The 23,659-nt window shown below is 34.2% G+C and overlaps 2 protein-coding genes across 2 annotated transcripts; one reads left to right on the top strand and one right to left on the bottom strand.

Annotated features, from left to right (window-relative positions):
* The first annotated feature begins 1,266 nt into the window (after positions 1–1,266).
* Positions 1,267–6,660, top strand: LOC117326530 (growth hormone secretagogue receptor type 1-like). Its single transcript, XM_033883321.1, has 2 exons — positions 1,267–1,356; positions 5,268–6,660. Exon 2 carries the CDS (start codon positions 5,282–5,284, stop codon positions 6,446–6,448), a length of 1,167 nt encoding a protein of 388 aa, XP_033739212.1. The 5' UTR covers positions 1,267–1,356; positions 5,268–5,281; the 3' UTR covers positions 6,449–6,660.
* A 4,572-nt stretch (positions 6,661–11,232) lies between these two features.
* Positions 11,233–14,290, bottom strand: LOC117330210. Its single transcript, XM_033888434.1, has 3 exons — positions 13,686–14,290; positions 13,218–13,363; positions 11,233–12,161 (listed from the first exon to the last, which is right to left on the bottom strand). Exons 1-3 carry the CDS (start codon positions 14,146–14,148, stop codon positions 11,979–11,981), a joined length of 792 nt encoding a protein of 263 aa, XP_033744325.1. The 5' UTR covers positions 14,149–14,290; the 3' UTR covers positions 11,233–11,978.
* Positions 14,291–23,659: the final 9,369 nt, after the last annotated feature.

Here is a 23,659-nt window from a genome sequence, read left to right as displayed (position 1 = left end):
ATAAGCTAATTTGAAAGGACAAATTATTCATCATCCACAATTAAGAGAAATTGATTTTAATCTTATTTTCAACATCTGCTAATGACCATTTGGATTATCCTGACATCTTAATTTAAACATCTGTTAATGACCATTTGAATTATTTTGACATCTTAATTTAAACATCTGCTAATGACCATTTGGATTAAAAAGAATGGTGTTAAATAGAATGAGGGTTGTCTATAGTCTATTGCATTCATAAATAAAAAGAAAACGTTAATAATAGAATTGTACTTATTATCATGGATAGTTGTAGTTGTCACTTATGACATACAATAATATTTATGTATAGATATTTTCATTGTATAATAGGATGACGCTATAGTAATTGGACTGAGACCACAGCTAAATACTTTTCTACAGCCACTGATTTATATTCATTGTTGTCCAAATGTTATGCCGAGATAAAAGATTCACAATACAAACGTTCATCATTGTTTTCGTTAGGACTATCAATCGGTCTTTTACCATCCATTCTGATATGGATATCATTCACGATCTGGAATTCAACAGCTAAATATGTTTTTCAAACTGCGACAAAGAGTCGTAAACGACATTCATGTCTCAAAATGTACTTCCGTGTGGAACCCTGTTATTCATTATTTGCATATTTATTTAGTTGAGTTTAAAACATCATTAAAATTACAAATGAATTTTGAATTTAAGATTAAGTCTTGATTTCATTATAATTCTCAACATTTTCACTTCCTACTATCGATCGTCCATATTCTTTCTATTCAGTCTCTCCAATCAAATGACGGGACTGGTCACTTTAAAACATGAAAACGTTGGTGGATATGTCATATAATACAACAGTTATCAACCTGTTTTTGGTTAATACGATTATTTATAAACCCTCGGGAAATATTACTTTCTAAGGTTGATATATTATCATAATCCCCGGGAAACATATTGAGAACTATAAAATGACGTTACTATGTTCATATACTATATTTACTGCATATTATATTCGTTAGATTTCAGGTATATCTCAAATGAATTTGCACTGATGACGTACTCGTATTCAAGTGGTTGTCAACGTGACAATTATTTAATCCTAGTAATATATTGATATTCTTAATACATTCTACTTGATCTGGTCTTCTGAAAATCCTTATCCCTAAGCAACTTATCTAGGATTACCTACAAAATTAATAATTAACTAAGCAAATGAACTATACGACATCATCAGCAGCATCTTTGTCACATGACCAAAGCGCCAGGTGGGAGCAATAAGATTTAGTCTCTAGGTATGTTAGCAGCCTTTCCACCGTATCATCGTGACTGGAAGAAGCAAGGTGACTTTTCCAAGCAAAGGTATGTCAATGTTTACATATTAATACTTATAGCGAGAAAATAGTTATACATACCTGGTATCATTATAGTTAGGAATTCAGATGATCTAGATAGTGTTTCTAGAACTGTTGATCATATAAGACAGTTTTATAGTTTCCAAATAAGATATTCTCATAGAATATTTAATGTTGATAGCAATATATATAAATGCATATAATGACATTGTTTAAACTATAGAAACTTAATTTGATTGTTCAGTAAACATTTAAAGCTAAACTATTGTTTTTTGCAATTGGAATGAAATGCTAAATTATTTTATCTAATACGAATGATCTTTGATGTACAGAAATGCTATGTCTTGAATTTTCGGGAACGATGTATTTCATAAGGGTTGTATTTGACAAAAATATTCTTGGTGACATAAGTAATTGCCTACACCAAATATTCACTGGGGGTACGTTACTGTGTACCATCGTATTTCACAACTGTTCCTCGGCTACGTATCCTTATTATTATTATATGTCCATTACTTTCAACATATAAACGTTTCTACAAGCTACAGCACATCTCTCTCCATCGTCATGTTCTTCACTTCCATACTACTGAGATGTCGCTTAACATCCGATATGTAGTCACTTCAAGAATAAAACTGTCCAACAGGAGCATTTCATACACAAAGATATCAATGGAGTCATTCCATCAAGCGCAAAAAAAAAGAATTTCGAGAAAATGTGAAAAAATCGCTTTAACAGCATGTTGAACTTGACCACTTTCAGACAGAGCTATCTTGATAATTATTAATTAGTAAAATAAAATACAAATTTTGTCAGACAAATCTCAATAACAACCCTTATCACCGATACAACTAATATGGGTTACGTGATGACAACAATACGAAGGAAAGAAGCAGATAGGAGCACTGAGACAAATAACGAACAATTTTAAACTACAATTCAACTACAGCTAAGACTTACAATCGGGCGTAATTTAGAAAGTACTGTACAAATTGTCGTCAAGACCAATTCCTGTCATCAAATCAAAATATCGCCTACTAAGACTTCTGTATTGGCGAAAGCAAATCTAACCTCAAATTAGGTCCACTTTGACAAAGAAATGTTTTATTTTAAACTCGAGTTTGGCAGATTCTTTTATACAAAAATTGAAAAGGTCGTCTCCGTTTTTATCAATCACCACGCCGAAAGTTTCCCAATCCTTACTGCTCTGTTTTATATACACAATTATAACATAAGAGCTCGCTACTTACTGTTACATCATATTTTGGTCTAGAATCTTTATGAATGTAGTTTCGATAAATCAGTCATGAAGCCATATCAGTTCTTTGTATAGCTTTACCTTGTTAGTGAGGCTTTAGATATTTTTGAAGTGGATCATGTTCGGTTACAAATATGTTTCCCAATTTATTACATTATTTTAATAGAAACGAACCGGAAAGAAAATAGACAGACTAGTACCATACCGCATCAGTCATATCAAGTATCCCGTTTTAATTATCTCGTCTGCACGCATAATGTCAATGAAAAATGACTATTGAAGAATTATTTATCCTAAAACGCATTGCTGTGAGTGTACGGCCGTGTTTCTCGCAAATGACTTGTGTTTGAACGTGTTTCTAAAGTTGACAATTGAAAACGAGGGAGATGAAATAACACTTCATTCTTAAACTTTGCAGCATTAATATCACATGTAAACCTGGCAAATACTAGCCGTTCCGCTTGGCTACAGAAGACTTCTCTTTCGCTCGATCAGTCGAGCGTAAGACTACAAAGCCTAAGGTCCCGGGTACGATCAGTAAGTCAATGAAATAAATTTGATTAGTGGTGCGCTATGTCAAACATGTTTTTTGCCAACAGATATTTTTGTTAGATGTTATACGGTGTATTTTTTATATGGGGGTTCTTATTCAGCATAGTACTGGCTTATGATGGTATTTGAAGTTATTAATAATTAAATTCAAAAGTAAATTTATATTGAGTTTTGTTTGCCTGGAAAGTTGAATGAGGTCTAAAAATATCAAAGCAAGACTTCCATCCCGAGTTGTCTTGACGTTATACCTGTAGTAAAAAAAACAGCTGTAATTTACCGTAAAAAATGGCTTTCCTCACATGGAACACTTTTTTGCGGAAAATGTGGGCTATTTATTCAAGCACATGTGAAACGATTTCCTTAAATAATCCATTCATCTTTAGTTAATTTTATTCATATACTTATTGATATTATTATTCTTATATCTACAGTTAAAATACAAAAAACGAGTCCAATTCATTATTGACCAGAACACTAACACAAAACAGTAAAAGTTATTTTAAATTTTCAAAGATTTTGTTCAATCAAAATACATCAAGATTCAAACCATTGATACAACTACATAGGTGTTTGGAATAGTAAACTATAAAACAGTTTATTTTGTGGCGACTAATTTTTACGATTTTACTCTCATGAATTAACAAGTTTTCAGTTTGCGCTGGATTTCTAAACAGTATACATGTAAACAATCGACTCGTTAGTGGGTATTTCTTTGTATCCAGTATTACACATATATTTGCAGAAGAAATGTTCAAGAGACAGATACACGTAATACATATAAATACACTTTTCATGTTCTATTCGGTATAAATTATCGATTTACCAATTTATAATCTAGTCAAAATAAGGTACCTACAAGATTAATTAATCTACATCTACTTTATTACATCTGTATACGCTGCGGTCACCGTGCAGCTGTTACCAGGTAAACACATCTGGTATTACCGGTCAGTTGATTAATTCTCCCATCTAGAAGGCCTAACCCGATCAAAATGATGTCAGCGATGTGTCCTTTATAACCACCAAATAGCGGAATATGTTCCTTGTACCTGTACCCGATAATGATAATCCAGTATGTATATTAGCTGATTAGATGGTGACGTGTTAAATTCAAGCTTTTGATATACATGTGTACACTATGAGCACATTTTGCTAACTGCTTCAATGTATGACTATGAAACGCATGTCCAGTCAATGGTGACATATTGTAGACTAATTTTGGGAGCAATTACATTTCGTCGAGGCAGCAAAGAGGTGGAATCGTCTAGATAGATTGAATTATTGTGTGACTGAAGTACAAATTACAATGTGGAAAAGCACAAATGATGTCGGCTAAATTCTTCAATCGGAATGGAGTAGGTTTGTATAAAAATAATCTGCTGCTACTACCTACTACTACTACTACCTACCTACCTACCTACCTACCTACCTACCTCCTCCTCCTCCTACTACTACTACTACTAAATTTGGTCAAGGCGAGTGTCGACATTGTATTAAATGCTTACATCTCCGGAACGCCTCGTTTTATTTTCCTTTTCAAATGGTCTACATCCAAACATTTATTTTGTTTGTATTTCCCCCCGTTTTCCCGATTTTTTTAGGTAGACTTACGGTTCGTTGTCATTTTGGTATTCTGTTTGGTTTAGTTTACTTGATTTCATAAATCTACTATCCTTATTAGCTCTTACGCTATATATTACAAATATAGCAGGAATAACAATATACACAGAGCGCTTATAACAAAAATAGTCAGCACAGTACAGATATAACAGATAATACAAATTCCAGGATACAGTTAATACAGACAACACCTTAAAGTACATTCTGAATGTGTATTCAATGTGTAGATCGGGGCTACTTTATGTACAGGCGTTACGCTGTACTTGAGTATATACATTCTGCTATATACGGTATTTTGTACATAGTTTTTGAGAGATGTTTACTCGTTAGGAATAATTTTGTTATAGGTTATGGAAGCAATGGTAAAGATAACAAAAATATCATACGAATACAGTTTATGTACATATATTTCTTCAAGACATGTTGACAAAAGTGACGGAGTTTTCATTAAAGATTGCTCTACGAGAGTGTTTTATTTCTAATTGCAGATTTCTTTATCACAATGAACGACAGTGCTTGCGCATACGATTACTCAGTGGTAGAAGACCTTGTAGGGAAGAATATTACAGACGATGACAGACTAAAATGGCCGTGTCAGCTGAGAGCTCTCTGGGTAGAAATTCTCCCGTTCGTGACCCTTGTCCGAGGTCTTCTCTCCTACGGTACATCAGTGGTGATCTTCTTTGGTCTCATCGCTAACTGCCTATCCTTCATTGTCCTGACCCGGAAGCACATGCGAAGATCAACCACAAACCTGTATCTGTCGGTCTTAGCGGTTTTCGACATCCTATCACTAACTATGAACTTCATGATTGGAGTTTTGAGGGGCCAAAACTTGTCAATCAACAAGGACTTTCAAGAGCATGAGTCACTTTGTAAATTCCATGGGGTCATTGTGGAGCTTTTCAACCTTCTATCAGTTTGGGTAATTCTATCGTTCACTGTTGAACGATTCATCATGATAAAATTCCCACTGAAAGCTAAATCTTTGACCGTTCGGAGGGCAGCATTCGCGATTTTCGGAGTATCATCGGGAGTTTTCCTCTTTTCCATGCACAAAATCGCCGTTTCCGGTTTTGAAGGAGATTCTGTGTTTGGGTACAAAGCTTGTAAGACACGACGAGCAATATTTCCGGAAATCATTTATTTTTATGTAGCATTCAACACGTGGCTGCCAACATTTATTATTGTTGGCCTTAACGCCTTAATCATCTTTGAGATCCGGAAAAACCAAATCAAGCGCAAAGCCATGACAACCACATCACTATCAAAGAAAGACGAAAAAGCCACAAAACTACTGCTTGTTGTGTCAAGCACTTACGTGATCCTGATTTTACCTCTAGGTTTGATTCAGTCGACTGAGCTGATCTGGAATACAACTGCAAAAGTTAACCCCGGGCACCCAGACTACGTAAATTTCCAGTCGACTAAGATCAAACTTAAATGGGCGAGGGCGTTCTTCTTTTTCTTCTACCAGTTTAACTTTGCGATCAACTTTTTTCTATATGTTTCATCCTCCTCCGCAACAAGGTTCCAAGCGACTCTGCGGAAACTGTTTGGGATGAAGGTCAAGGACGAGGAAATGACGTGGATGCGCACGCAAGCTACGAAAAGTAATGCAGTTGCACCGAATCCACAGTCAGTTGCTGTAGTTCCTGTGGAATCGTAGACCCTCGCTGGATTTTCCTGTCTCGATATTTCTTTAAATTACTTAAATTACGCGAACACTAGCAAACACATACTATTGTTAATGATTAAAGTCAACAGGTTAGATTGATGATTTCTTATTCAAAATGTTGATATTTTATTTCGATAAACATGGTCTTATTTGTAGCCACAATTAAGCATTGAAGTGTTTTGGTATGGTATTTATGACCTACTGTAAACGTACATATTTTAGCGGTAATTTTATTTTAGCGCTTTGCGCGCTGGAAGCCTTGCGCTAAATTATGATTGCGCTAATTACTTTTTGTACGTTTTATTTCTATAGAAAGTTCTGTGGATGCGCTAATTCATCATTGCGCTAACTGGCTAAAATCTGCAAATGAGCTAAAATTTGATTGCGCTAAAATAAGTACGTTTACAGTATTTGAATGCCAGAGCTTTGCAAGCAAATAACATAATGTGCGTTAGCACGAGCTTTGCAAGCAAACATTTGCTCTGGCATTCGAATAGATCATATAAATACCATACAAAAACAGTTCAACGCTTATATTTACATTGCTTTTACTTTTTTTATTTTTAAATGCTATAATTCATATTTAAAATTCATAATTCCTCCCTTACCGACAGTCATCAGAATTTTCGCCAGTCCTTGGAACAGCCGGAACATGGTCGCGTGCTTTTTGGTAATCAAGATAGTACATGGAAAATAAAATTTTTTTGTAACAAATAATGTAGACAAAATATTTTGTCGTTAAACTTAATTATCCTGGATATTGCAGTTTGTGTTGTATTAATACGCTGATAAGTGTAGCGCGTGATGGATGGCATTTAAACGTACATCAATGCCAGAGCTCTCAAACAGACTATATAGTGACAATGCCAGACAAATGTAAATATAACGAAGTAACTAAAACACTTACTCAATAACAACATGAAGTCGTCATTTAATGATCCTATATATAATAAGCGTTCTGTCACCCCACGTTGTGACAATAACGATAATCATCATTCTATCAATAAGAACAAGTGTTGTTAAGCAATGTTAAAGACAACACTTATTGTTGTGATTTTTCCGCAGAATTGCGCGAAATGTTTGCCACGGGGAACTTTCGTCCGTTTATTATAAAATATGCTTAGCCCCGGATAAAATTGACCAGTATTATACGGCTCATGTGTAGTTTATACATTGTATTTCATGCTTAATAATGAAACTTTAACTTCATTATTATATTCACTCTCCTTTTAATTTGGCAAAAATGGCGAAAGTAACACGGTGGTGAAAGTTCCTCGGTACACAGTAAATTGTACCTGGTCATCATTTGTTGTTTCTGTGTTACAAATGTAATTTATAAACACAAAATGTTATAAAGAACTTGTAAATAATTTAAATTACTTGTCTTTAAGGGGCATTCATTCTTTGAAATGAGTTTTATGCTATAGAAATTAAAGCAAACGTGAATCTTGTAGTTTTTTCAACTAGAAAGAGTTATAAATAACCCTAACCCCTTCTTAAAAATCTTCTTTTTTTTTTCTTTTTTTTTTGCAAAAATTAATTGCCGCCAACGACTATAAATACGAGCATGCACAGAAATGTTCTCGCAAAAAAGGAAAATGACGGATGGGCTCCCAAAGGTAGCGATGACCTAATGTGTCACTGAAATCGGAATAAGCGAGAAAATGACGACACGACAAGATAGCAAACGTCATAAAAAGTCGTATAATTATCGGCAACCAGATGGACAAATTGAAGAGAGCGAAGGAGGCAGAGTCGGTTGAGCGGAACGAGAAATTCGCACTGCTTCTTCGGGATACTCGACTCGGCAGCCTGAAAGTTTCGTAATGAAGTTATGCTCAAAGTTTTACTAGCTACTTTGCTGACAATTCACAGACATTAAATGTTTTTTGATATTCTTAACTCATTTACTAGCAATGCATATTACCATAACATAAGTAACTGAGGAAAAATGAGCTATGATTGGATTTATCATACATGTACAACAAAAATGATACACCTTCATCACTCGCCATACTGTGATCTGTTTACGGTTGTCTTTTGTTTCACGTGACATTTAATTAAGCGGAGGAGGCGTGGTGAAATATCACAGTGCGAATGAGCAGCGGCAGTTTTGCGTATTTTCTGGACAGATATGATATTTATTCCGTCACAATTAGTCATAAATAGGAGTGAAAGCTGACATTTATAAATCTTATAAATTACTGTGCAAGTCAAATCTGCCATTCGAACGAAGGAATGCCCCTTTAATTGATCTTTGGCTAATGATATACTTAAATTGTGTTAAATTCCCATTGACTGGTGAATACAATAAGATCAATTCAAAATGTATGATATTGTAGAATATGTATTTACTTTCCTCTTAGGGTGTCACACAAATGTATAAAGTGTAAATAGTATGTGTGTAATGTTCATATGTGAATATCAACAGAACAGTACTCTCCGTCTGATGTCTATCTTTAATATGTAACATTTTATCAACAACATGTATTTGATGAAAATTCGTACCATTTTTGCTTAAATGGATGGTTCATGTGTCAGTTGTAGGAATACAATTATGATAGATAATAAAGGATCGTAAAATAAAATTCATTCATTAACCGCGGAAATGATCAGACTTGTATGGTTCTATTCCGTTATATCCCTGATTACGTAATGGGCTACTCCTATGGGAATCCGTCCAGAAATGGGATTTTAAGGTACAAAACCACCCCTGTCATAGCTGCTGCTAGGTTGTAAAACCATGAAAGATTTTAAAATGATCATTGACCTTTTGTTGAGGTTACGGTTTGTGAAATTTATAGAAATGTATACCATTACAACAAATCCTGATCTCTGCTGTAGTTTTAAAACATTTATTTTCTTTGGGAAGAGCGGTTGATATCAATGAGCGGTGAACCCTGTTGCTGTTATTTATGGCGATAAGGATAATTTGATAAAGACGTAGAAATCAGGGAAATAAATCTCTTGTGTTTGTCATGTTTATGTTTAAGTCTAAGTATCTTCCCTTGATGTTGCTATCTCTTTGTTGAATATTTTGATGTTTTTTTCTTCATTTTTAGTGTAAAAGGACGACATGTATAAGCCATGTCATAATAGATAGAGATGATGGTGTTTTAGCCATACTTACCTCCAATAGATATACGAGCTTTTGCTTCACTTCCACGAAATAAACACCTTAAGTGATTGGACAAAAGACACAGCGACTTTAACTATGAATTTATCTCTAGATATAGGATACGCCCAAAGTGAATAAGACTACATCATAGTTCTGTTTCTGATATGAAGGCCCACACGCGGGGAAGTACCGTAGTAAATCAAACGTAATAATGTTGATTACAGTGTTTGAACACCGATTAAATGTGAAGGGGCGTGTGTAGATTTCATACTTCTCTTCCAAGAGTTTTGACCACTATACTGTAATATTTTTTTCGTAATTGCAAGAATTCATGTAACTGTGAAATGATTCATTTCAGTTTTTAAAAATGCGTCAATGGATCAATGGTTTTTCTTTAGGTCGTGCGTTCATCATCGTCTTTTTTAAAAGTCTCAAGGGTACTGTGGACAAATCTTATATTAAGAGAGACAATCACAATAAGAGAGCGTATATAATGTTTAGATATATATGTATATAAATATTTGTGAGCTACTTAATATTGTATCATGTAACATGTGCAAAAAGTAATTCAATACCAATTTAAAAAGATTAATATGAAGAGGGAGAATCACAAGTGTAGTTATGTAGATATATAAATATTTGCGAATTACTTTATATTGTATCATGTAAGATGTGTTAGAATTAAATGATTGTTGTTGTTGAAGTTGTGTTCTGTTTTTGATACAACCCCATAGGAGAATGTTTTAGTTATATATTATGTTTGTTCTACTGCGTCAATATCTTCTGTCCATCTGTATATAGTAGATGTGAAATGTACTATAGAGCTATACAGTAACTACTCTTAAACTACAGTTAACCACCTAAACTACTAGTAAACTACCAATAAACCACCTGAACTACAGTAAACCACCTACACTACCAGTAAACAACCATACATAACTACAAGTAAACTACCTAAACTACAGTAAACCACCTTAACTACTACTGAACTACCAGTAAACCACCTTAACTACAAGTAAACCACCTAAAATACCAGTAAACTACAAGTGAACCACCTTAACTACTAGTAAACAACCAGTTAATCCCCCAAACTACCAGTAAACTAATTAAACAACCAAACAACAACCAGTCAACTGCCTAAACTACAAGTAAACCACCATAACTACCATTAAACTACATTAACTACCAGTGTACAACCTTAACTACTAGTAAGTTACCAGTATACACTACCAGTAAACCACATTAACTACCATTAATGTACTTAAGCCACAAGTAAACCGTCATAATATCCAGTAAATTACCAGTAAACTACCTTAACTACAAGAAAACTGTCAGTAAAAGGAGACATTTTTACAAGTAAAGGCATGACATTAAACTGTGTCTGTCTATCATTTCAATAAAATCTTAAATGTTAATCAAATTTCAAACAAATCCTAATATTATAATATTATTCAGACTGTCTCATGTTTCAAACCATCTAGAATATTATTTTTTTAGATAGTGTTTTGGTACATTTTCCTGTATTCTGAAGTGTCACATTGTAGTTGTTAAAATTATTTTTTCTTCTAATGGAATTTAAAAAAAGATAGCGTTGATGTGTTTCTTCAGATATCATTTGACAAGCGACATCCCCCCCAATTACCACAATGATACACAATAATGATATCTCAAATAGTGCTTTATTATAAAGTATATACAGCTGCAATAGTATGTGGAAAAAAAGAGAAATTAATTGATAAAAAAACATCGAAATGATTTTATTTGGTCTCTGTACATCACACGCGAAAGTCAACGAGGTTACGTACATATCTCGGGTCATATCAAACTGTAGTCATGTCTCCACGATGTCATATCACATGACTAATATCAATCATATTGATCTCATGTCACAAGGCTGATATCATGCCATGCTGATGTCATATCACAAGGCTGATATCATGCCACGCCGATGTCAACATGATGATGCCATGCTGATGTCATGTCACAAGGCTGATATCATGCCATGCTGATGTCATATCACAAGGCTGATATCATGCCACTGCTGATGTCAACATGATGATGCCATGCGGATGTCAAACAACGTCAAAAGGATGATGTCATGCGGATGTCAAACAATGTCAAAAGAAATGATGTCATGCAATGTTAATATCACAAACCTGACGCCATGCTACCCTAATAATATGTCCAACGGATGCTATATAATGTAGAAATCATATCAAAACGAATTCCTTTCATGTCATTATACGTCCACCTGGGGATGATCACAAGTTTAAAATCACACCGATATGACGTCATTTCAATTTTAGATTACATGTACGCTTAACTTGAGATTATATACGATTAAAGTCGACAAAGGTCGTTCCTGTAAAAGACTACACAGTAGAGAGGTTTCGGATTTTTGCATCAGTTAGGGCACAGGACATGTCTGAACTTGTTGAGGACATCAGGGTAATAGTAGTAGAGGTCATAGCCGCCGGCGTATCCTACCCGGTATATGTTTTGCAATCCGTTGTCCCAGAGCACATACACCAGTCCAGCTGGTGTGGTTTTGTTTACGACAACGCCCCTCACGTGATCATGCCCGTCCTGAAAATTATCAACATCACATAAATTATGATAATATGTAGAAGATTTTACATGAGTGTCTTTGTCATATGGAATTTATCAAACAAGTTCAGACAATTGACATGCTACGAGCTTTTATCAAGTGTAAGACCTCTTTATCACATAACACATATTGCTGAAAATGTAAGTGAAAACACACAAATTAATTTCTGTGAAATATGTGAGTTTCTACTCAGACGGTATTTGTTTCACAACAGGGACAATCATGTGAAGTCATGAATTTAGTGTGTTATTATGACGTCGAATTAGTGTTTTAACACATGCGCCTTCCGATATCATGACATATTCGTATCGCATGGTTAATTAATCAGTAATGCGATAAAAATAGTTTATTTATTGGACAATGTCACAGAATAAAAAAAACTCAGTGAATATGAGAAACTATGTATTCTCTGTTTGGTGGTTTATCATGATTTACCTACTGGCTTTATCGTCTTGCCCCAACCCCAGGTGCCTGACTCGTTTTATAAAATAATAACATATAGAGTACATATAAATGCATTTATATGTACTCTATATGTTATTATTTTATAAAACGAGTCAGGCACCTGTGTCCCAACACCATACTATAACAGTTTAACGGATATCATTTACCAAAATATGTTTGCCCGGTATTGGGGTCAGATGGAGCATGGATTAAGGATTGTACAGTAGACATTAATATCATAATATGATTATTCTTATACTCAAATTGATAATATCTGGATGACTATAAATCCTTATCAAAAATCGCTAACTTGATATCCTTGTTATTCATTTGACAGAAAAAAAAATCGCCGACTTGTTACTCTTTAGAAAGAAAAAGAAAAAAAATGTTGACTTGTAACACTTAGTTAGAAATAAAAAAAAAACAACATTCACTTGTTATTCTTTAGATAGAAATCATAAATCGCTGCATGCCTTGTTACCTTTTAAACAAAATTAAAACTCACTGACTCATTACCCTTTACACAGACATTTAATTTAACGAGATATTCGAATTGTTTACATTAAGCCGGTTCCAATAGTCTATATTACCTGATCGCCATACGTCCAGTCCCGACCTCTGATCACAGCCGTGCCTGCTGTCACGTTGCCGGTAACAGAGACGTTGGAGTGCGTGAAATGCTCACACAAGAAATCGGTGACATTTCCCTGGATAGCCATTTCTTTGTGTTGAATATCTTTGAATAGAATCGATTAAGACAAATGAAATAGGTATAGCTATACATTTTAATACAAAGTATACGGACCAATTCCATCAAACATAACACAACATCTTAGATAGAAAGTTGATCAAACATCGATACAATAAAAAAAAAGAGCAAACTAACATAAATTATAAAAGCACACAATTTCATTTCCTTAAGGATGAAAAGAGAACATATCTTTTATCAGCTGTCTTAGCTAGATTATATCTCAATGATGTTTTAGGAATAAAGGAGGGAACCATTTGTTTTATTGGTAGGAAGTTAAATGACCTAGCAACAGTCTCTACTTAACTACCTTGAGATTGCGATAAAGTCGTCTTCAGTTCAACACTGACATCGTCTAAGGCGGCCACGTGGTCCTGGATGCTGTCAAAAGAAGACTGAAGGTTTCGGACACTGGCGTTATGGCTCGACTCCAAGGCGCTTAATCTGTTATGCAGCGAAGACGGCGACTGATTGTCTAGAGCAGAAATGGTAGCATTTTGAGAGACAACAACAGCCTGCAGTTGAGCTACATTTGACTGGAGTTGAATCGCGGTGGTTTGAAGTTGATTAAGATTGGTCAAGAGTTGATTGACACTGCTATGGAGTTGACTATTCTCCTGCTGCTGTACATCATATTTAGACTGTAGATCTTGTAACTCCGAATGAACACGTTGTAGTTCCGTTTGCAACGTCGCGCTTCCGTTGCCCTCCCCTGGATTAGGTGGGTGGCTGAGTTCCGTTGTTATATCCGCCGATGTCCAAGGTAAGGACATGAGAATTAAGGCCACACTTACAGACCAGGAACATCTTCAAAAACTTGTGTCTTGTTTGCCACAGCTAGCTAAACTACAGCAAGTGTTCCTTTATCGATATATTTAAGAGAACTCTAGTCTGGTTAGACTTCATATGACGCATACTACGCCTTTCTTATTTTGACTAGAAAGGAAGAGTTACGACATCAATATAAGGTTATTGGTCGAACTATGAAAAGTATAGTCAGCTTAACAAAACCATTCCTTCAATAGACAACATACAAAACACAAAAAATCAGAATAGATGATGAACGCTGTTTCTTATTCATTATTTGATGAATGTAAACATGATCATGCAGGTCGGTAAAAGGTTTTAAAAGATTAACATTAGATTAAAAACAATTATGGAGTGACCGCTCGCCAAATGAATGGTCGTCAACAGGTCATGTATCGAATTTATCGTAGATTGGATTTGTACCCTGGAAACCTAGGAATGCCGTGATCACTTAGTGCAGTTATGAGATTGAATCTCACTATCTCTGTGGTATGGGAACACGCCTACTTCGTATTGTACGCCCACACTTAGTACCATGCGTTAACGGACCCATAGTTTTCGGATTTATATACATGTACATGATTGTTGTTAAGCCGATTTTCATTTTTCTAACTTCCTATTTTACCCTTAGCATTACTGAAAAGTTCTGAAAGGAAGAACCCTTAAAAAATGAAACATCGAAATGACTGTATACTCTGCATTTTCCCTATACCGAAGTCTCCTTATTCAATGCTACCGCTCGAACTCGAATATTAGTAGTAGGCAATGTACCATGGTCAACAGTACAATCTAAGGAGGATAATGTATTTACTTGTGTGATATAAAATGTGCATTGTTGTTATATTGTTTTATTTCGAATTTTTTTTTTTTTTTTTTGAGATATTCAGAACTGAATTCTTTGTTCGCGGACAATATCAAATATTGCCGATTATTGATTCTATTTGATTAATATCAACCAAAGGCTATGATTTATGACGTTGTGAGTAAATCTCAAAAACAAGAAATAATAAATACTCTACCGTTTTCATATGACATATTAGTGAGCCGTACCAATACTAGTGTTACCATGGCAACAGACTAAACAGTACACCATCTGCGAAGTTGATAATCAGGCTTTATAGGTTTGTACATTTCCTCTTATTGAAATCCAATGTTTAATCAGAGATTAATATAAATATACAATTATATATAATATTTTTTACGCGCCCTAGATTTAACTGTTATTATGTGACTGAGGTCATCATGGACATTAAAGTCACCAATCGACGTGAAACGATGTCATCATAGACAAGGTGACAAAGGGAACAAGCTGCGGTATGGCAAGACGAATTGCTATTGTATCGTATTTCTGAGCCCGGATAACTATTGATATCATTTTTAAATATCCGTCTGTAAACCCCCTTTTGTGCGATATATATGTCAACCATTTGTGTATGACGGATATTACGTGCTAGTAATAATGCAATGACGTCATGACAACTTTTTAAAAATGTTTGAACAACTGGAACTCCATAAACAAAATAATATGATTGAAGAAAAAAAAGCATCCCACATCAGAGAAATCTACAACCCTCAGGAGATCCTCGTGTCAGACAGCTTATTGCAAGAATATCACCCTCGGGTTGGAACTTTCTCTATCACACCCTCAAGGTAGCGAGATTTGTTAGAAACGTTATATATTTATAACATTTAGTTGAGGTCGATACATGTACCTAAATTTGTTTTCCCATCACATATAATAAATGTATATGTTATCATGATGAATACTAGGTAACATATTGTTTTGAGTTCAACATGCTATCTGCGCAGATGAGATGGGGGTGCCATAGATTCAGTAATAATTACATAATACTCGCATGCAAAGAAGAAAACAAAAAACAAAAAATGTATAGCCAGAAAGCAATAGTTAGACTTCTCATTAGAGTGGTGTTCATTTACACAAGGTAACAGCAGATAGCCTTAATATTTTACACAAAAACATTTACATTTGTCTGGCATTGTCACTATATAGTCTGTTGATGTACGTTTAAATGCCATCCATCACGCGCTACATTTATCAGCGTATTAATACAACACAAACCGGAACTACAATATCCAGGACAATTCAGTTCAACTACTAATTATTTTGTCTACATTATTTGTTATAAAAAATATGCCATTTGCGCATTACGTTGATAATAAAATGATTAACAAAATTGAGTTGGTTTTTTTAATCTTCAATGTACTATTTTGTTTGCCGAAAAGCACACGACCATGCTCCGGCTGTTCCAACGACTGACAAAAAATCTGCTGACTGTCGGTAACGCGGGAATTATGAATTTTAGCACATTATGATTTGTTTGCTTGCAAAGCTCTGGCATTCAAATAGATCATAAATACCATACAAAAACAGTTCAATGCTTAAATAATACGTATCCCAGGATTGCTTCCCTAAAAGTTTAACACGTCTATATATTTGTCAGAGTCATCAACTTATAAAATGCACAGTAATATCAAAGTTCATGTCAAACGCGAGGTCAGTTGGCCTTAAGTTTTGTCTCACAAGTTTATAAACCGCACATAGTAAGTGTAAACAAGTGCACCTTCGCATTTCGCGAGTGCGCTCTATCATAAATCACCATATTGTACATGAATAGTAACAATTTGTTATGCTTAAATATTTAAAAGTTCAATGGAGAATAGGGCCCATTTTTAATGCGATATCAAGATACAATTTAATTTACTTAGCATTGAACTGTTTTTGTATGGTATTTATGATCTATTTGAATGCCAGAGCTTTGCAAGCAAACAACATAATGTTATGATTTGTATTTATATTCCTTTTACTTATTTTATTTTTTTAAATGCTATATTTCATATTCAAACTTCATAATTCCCGCCTTACTTGACAGTCAGCAGATTTTTTGTCAGTCGTTGGAACAGCCGGAACATGGTCGCGTGCTTTTTGGCAAACAAAATAGTACATGGATATTTAAAAAAAAAAAATCAATTTTGTTAATCATTTTATTATCAACGTAATGCGCAAATGGCATATTTTTATAACAAATAATGTAGACAAAATAATAAGTCGTTAAACTTAATTATTCTGGATAGTGTAGTTCCGGTTTGTGTTGTATTAATACGCTGATAAGTGTAGCGCGTGATAGATGGTATTTAAACGTACATCAATGCCAGAGCTCTCAAACAGACTATATAGTGGCAATGCCAGACAAATGTAAATATAACAATATTATTTACAGAATTCAGTACTTTTATTGGAAACTATAGACTCTACGAATCTACTGATATATGATGATCTATATTTTTGCATGTCGCTATTGTATAAATTACCAGGCTTGTTGAAACTTAACCTAAACTATAAAAAAAATACTAGTATTGCCATTTTAACAGACTACACAGAACACAATCACCGGATAACATAAATCAGGGTTTATATATCCCTCTAACATCCGGTGTCTTATAATGTCAGAGATTATTATAGATAGACAATGATATGGGAATTACCTGTCCCAGGTTAAGCTGTTCTTGTGTCTGGTCATCAGATGACATTAATATAACTAATCATCAAAAAGTACAATACGTCACTACAGACAAGGTAAAAACAAGAAAGCTTGATTCCTTGGGCAAGGTATGATATCATATTTGTGACCACGAATTATAGCTATCTTTAAACAAATAACTTATAAATAACCGACTACTATTGGTAATTGATATTGATATTGAGGCGTTAAAACAGGCATACATATTCAAAATTCTTATAAAAGTTACTTTTATAAACCGATATATGTAATGTTGCTTTACGTTCCCTTATCTGGTCCACAGGGACATATTTGTCTTATACATGTATAATACAATTAGCCAGGGATATCTATATATGTCCTGGCTTATTATATAAAAAATGTATAAAACTATCTGTGTCTGGTCCCACTTGTTATTTCCATTTTGGTATCACGTTCTTTTTTTTAACAACAACATCAAATTGTGATACTGAGGAGTGATGGAATGGCGAGAGATGGCGAGGGATGGGATGACATTATTATTGGAAAATATTTAATATTTTCCAGCTGACTTACGACTTTTGCATTGAACAAGGGTAGGTAACTCTCATAGGGTTGTTGATTAGCCTTACTTCACTTGAGTTCATTAGCCCGAGATTGCACCTATCATAATATACATAATTATATAAGTGTAATTATACATATCTTTGTAATACTGCTCTTTTATTAGACAGACCACTTGCATTCATATGCACGGTGGCAAATAAATATTCATGTAGGTATACTCTATGAAAATCTGATGACCTAACTGATATTGCCATAATCTCTATAAAAAATCATGTAAACCACTAATGTAATAAAAAGGATAGCGTTGGTCAGCAGTCCCGATATTGGTGATGGTTGTTAAGCAACATACCGTCTTCATTTTCTCAGTGTGATAACCGTCCTTAAATAGCTTTAGTTGATGATCGGACATTAAACAATACTAAACCAATTAGTGTGAGGGTTATATTTCCTTATGCTTTATTAACTACCATTGTATGGTGAATTCTGTATCACTTTTTTATTCTTAGTCCAAAGTGGGCCAATGCCCATATAAAAATATCGGAAATTATCCAAACACATGCACATGTTTCACTTTTATGATTTCTTGTGGCGCTTTATTTATAGGCAGCACCTTTACTCATAAAAAATGCAATCCATAATGTGTTAAAATTGCTAAAACTAAGTAAGAAAAGATAGTCGGCCATCGAAGAGATGAGCCATATTCCACCAATACCTTGTGCCATTTTCTCTGAGTAAACCGCTGTCCTGTAAGGAAGGTGTCAGGGTTGAACAAATGAGGTACAGGAAAACAAATAAAGAGTCTAGCAATAGACATTTTTCACAAACGTGTCTATTTATTTTGAATTGCCCGGTATTTAATCGTGGAGACCAAGAGTGTACCACGTGATCTGTGAACCCCGCAAAGGCTAGATGAAATTTCTAGCTGACCGTCATCTTAACACTTTCGGACACTATCGATACGATAAAAAAAAATCTCATTTGTTTACAATACCTGTAGCAGAAAGAACCCTCCTACCTCATCCCCCTTTTGTTTTATGTTTTTTTATGTATTATATGTATGTTTATTACACAGGCAAAATGTCTTCATGTCAATTCAGGTCAAATTCATGTCAATTTCAAGTAAATATGTTCAGGCCAAATTGATCTAAAAAGGGGGAAATAGTCAGTTCATGTCAAGAAATTGACATGAAACTGGCCTGAAATTGACCTGAAAATTTCTCCGTGTGAAATTGACCTCATTTTCAGGTCATTTTCAAGTCATTTTTTTTTCAGGTCAAAACCTCAAGACATTTTGCCTGTGTATGACACGTGTTCAGCTGGTATTAGTTGATATTTCTAGTTTCATGAACAAGTATACTGCATGATTCCAATTTAAGAAACTCGTTGTATACATTTATAGTATCTTTATTTCTACATAATATTTGGGCCACTTCTGATATCATAAGTGGCCAACATCCCGATATCAATATACAATAAAGACCTGGTAAAATATCAAACCTTTATCAAAGACATACAGAAGACATTAGAGATGGTTTTACTATATCTATGTGGATCCTTACGTGAAAAGTACTATGGACATAGAACCATATTTGATGTATGGGTCTCCATATACTTTAGTATACATGAAAAATAGTTCCTAAGTAATTAAAAGCTTCTACAATTTTTACCTGTGTCATGTCTTTTTTAAACATCTCGTTATGTGACCGATATTGGTGAGCTGGGGCCCTGCATGCACCAGTATTGTTAATCTGAAGATTTCTGATGTTTTATCGGATTTTTTAAAGTTTAAAAGTCGACCCATATCAGAATCTTAAAAGGCCAATAAAATATCAAAAATCGTTTGATTACAATATTACCAGCATTGTATTTCCCATTAATTACACGAATTGAAATAGTTTCATTCTCTAATTTCTTCTCAAAAATAATGATTAAACTTGTTTTTAGATATATATACGCTATCACTCCCCCACTCCCAACCCCATTTGCCATCGATTTTTTTACAGTGAAACTGGACTTATGGGTCATCATTATAGGAGACTAATGTTGATTTCAGACACAAACATAATGGCTTCAAATTTGCACAAACATAGTCATGTAATATACCAAAATGTTTGTTTGCACATGTTATTTCTTAAAATCACCAATAATTTGCTGTAGATATAACAGTTTCTTCTTAGAATTACTTTGTGGTAAGATTTAGCATGGAATGATTCCAAGTCACACAAATAATCAATCCTGAAAAATAGCCAGGCTGTTATGCTCATGAGTGCGATAGGAGCATTTATTTGACTGCATTTGACTTCGAGTACGCATAAACACTTATTTTGTTTTGATTTTGACTTATATTGGTAAATTTGGGGCCTTTTTAAAGAAATATGCATCTTACCCCAAACCCAGCGTTGGACATTTGTTTTCCTAAAAACAGTCTTCCTGCCATGTCTACAGTTCTTGATAGCGTCTAATAAGAGCATATTTGATGTTTGAAATATCTCCTTATATACAATATCTTGCGATATTATTCGCAAACGCCATTCGCATTTCAAGGTCAAAATAGAATAAGTGTTTATACATATCATAAAGTCAAATTTGGTCAAACTAATGCTCTACTTCTATTTTATGCTTTAGACTCTTGAGTGCAAAACGACACGGCTATTTTGTGCAATATATGCGATACAATTGAGCTAATTATATCCCCCTGAAAATGCATTTTCAACGGAATTTCTCGTGATGCAAGCTGAAATACAACACTGTTTCCGACCACGACGAACTAAAAATAGAATCAAAGGCACCGGAATCAGTCGATGTTAGCCGAGGTGAGTCTTTTTTTTAAAGTTCAATTTTATTAGAAGCTGTCTTTTTTAAAAGATTTTTTTTTATTTTTAAAGACATTTTTAATACATAAAAACCGCATACACAAACACACATTAATTCCAATGGGTATGGTTTGCAACTATCATCATACTCATAATATCATCTTCACCATCATCATCATAACCTAGTTCTTTCATCATCATATTCTCATCATAATCTCATCATCATACTTAATCATCATAACCATCATAATCTCATCATCATAATCTCATCATCATCATCATCATCATAATAATCATCATCATAACCTCTTCATACTAGTCATGATAATATCATCATCATCATCATCATCATCATCATCAATTAAACTACAACGATAAATACATAGAAAACCATGCATCTTCTATACCTGTGTATACTGATAAACATACATACACCCTCACACACACATACCCGGTACATATTCAGTTTCCTGGTAGCCTGATCAATCCAGCCTGTCGAGGGCTCAGTTTCTGTGAGTATTGTTTATGCAGCACCAGAGTAAGCATCATTAAACATCGTTATATCAACTGTGATAAACCAACAGAGCACGACGATGGACACTGAAGCATTTGATTATTGTTTCTGGGTATCGAATCCGCCGGTCAGCCCCACTTAGCACTACACCAAGTGCCATCTGTATTGACACTGAAAGAATCCAACGTGGATGAAAATAAACAGGTGTATTGTTACAAACATCAGATACACTTCCATGACCAGGTGTTCATTTCCCATGAAATGAAACCGACTATTTATTCGGGGTGAGATACAACGGTTATAATGGTTGTGTTAAGGATTTTAGTTGGTCTACCTGAATAGTTTTATCAAATATGTCATAAGATATTTGATCGACATGTAAGGTATTGCGTATGTTTAAAATGTATCATAAATTGATAGGTTATATCGGTGTTTGTATCTGTTTATAAGACATATAAAGTTTATTACATATGTTTCTATCATGTTTTTTATATATATATAAAGAAAAGTATAATATATTATCTTTTATCGTTTTTGCTTTTAGAAGACTTAACTTGAAGCTCCTTCTTAAAGCTTAGCTTACCCGTTCCCGGCGTCGGCGTTACAAGGTTAAAGGTTATGTGATTAATTTAACAGAGTCGGTGAGGATGTTTTGTTCTTTTTCATTGTAATTTGACAGGCCTTTGTGACTTTATCTTAAGTCCCAGGTTAAACATTTTAGCAGTACTGAATCACCAACAGTGAAAGGCTATTTATCACGATGTAGTTGAAGCGTTCAAATGATTTTTATCAATATGCTGAACTATATGTTTCGTATTTATGAGGCACATAACGTGTTAATCAGAATTTTAGTTCCAGTCTGTAGTTAAGTGGATGGTTATATTTACGTTTAAGAGGGGGATGTGCATGGTAAAGGGAAAACAGAAACTTGCTATATAAACCTCAATCCTATATTTAAATCCGTTCAATTGTCGAATCTGTTTGTAAAACGCATGTCCTATAGCTCTGTCTGGTCATTCTGACGACGCTAGAGCCAGAGTTAATTATACATGCTATGGTGACTTATCAATTTCAAATATTCCACAAGACAAATTACAGGAGTTGGGATTCCACTTATTTCGTATCCGATGAAAGTGTTTTGTAACTTTTGCGAAAAACATTCCTGATACCGAACATACTTTTATGTATTCTTCCTCTTCGCCTCCGTGTGATGTGATATAAAAGAAAGAGTTTTCGTGTTCTTCGGTTGTCGTTGGGATTTTTCAGATCTCTTTCATCTAATTCAGAAAACTGTGATATTGCCAGAATAAGTAATTTAAAAAGATAACTGAGAAACAGTCTTTCAGTAACAAACTCCGTGCGCCTCTTGTTGATATATAGGCAATTGACGGCGAGTTTGGTAACAAGTTCCAGGTTGTTGGTTTTTTTTGTTTTTTTTTTTAATTCTGCAGAGGTGTTTTAGTTCCCAAACTAACATGCATTTACATTCCATTGTGATTATTTATTTACCTATTTATTTGCTGGTTTTTTTTTCATTTATTATACATCAGTGTGTCTCAGATTGGTGTACATCTTTGAATATCGATTGGTATGATATTCATATGAAATCAGTTATCTTCAATTAGTGTGTCTCAGTGTACATCTTTGAATATCGATTGGTATGATATTCATATAAAATACGTTATCTTCAATTAGTGTGTCTCAGTGTACATCTTTGAATATCGATTGGTATGATATTCATATAAAATACGTTATCTTCAATTAGTGTGTCTCAGTGTACATCTTTGAATATCGATTGGTATGATATTCATATAAAATACATTATCTTCAATTAGTGTGTCTCAGATTAGTATATGTACATCTTTGAATATCGATTGGTATGATATTCATATAAAATACGTTATCTTCAATTAGTGTGTCTCAGTGTACATCTTTGAATATCGATTAGTATGATATTCATATGAAATCAGTTATCTTCAATTAGTGTGTCTCAGTGTACATCTTTGAATATCGATTGGTATGATATTCATATAAAATACGTTATCTTCAATTAGTGTGTCTCAGTGTACATCTTCGAATATCGATT

Source organism: Pecten maximus, chromosome 1 (genome assembly GCF_902652985.1).
Source record: "Pecten maximus chromosome 1, xPecMax1.1, whole genome shotgun sequence".
In the NCBI taxonomy this organism is placed as follows: Eukaryota; Metazoa; Mollusca; class Bivalvia; order Pectinida; family Pectinidae; genus Pecten; species Pecten maximus.
Note: the sequence above shows the minus strand (reverse complement) of the source record. Positions and strands in the feature narration are given on the sequence as shown.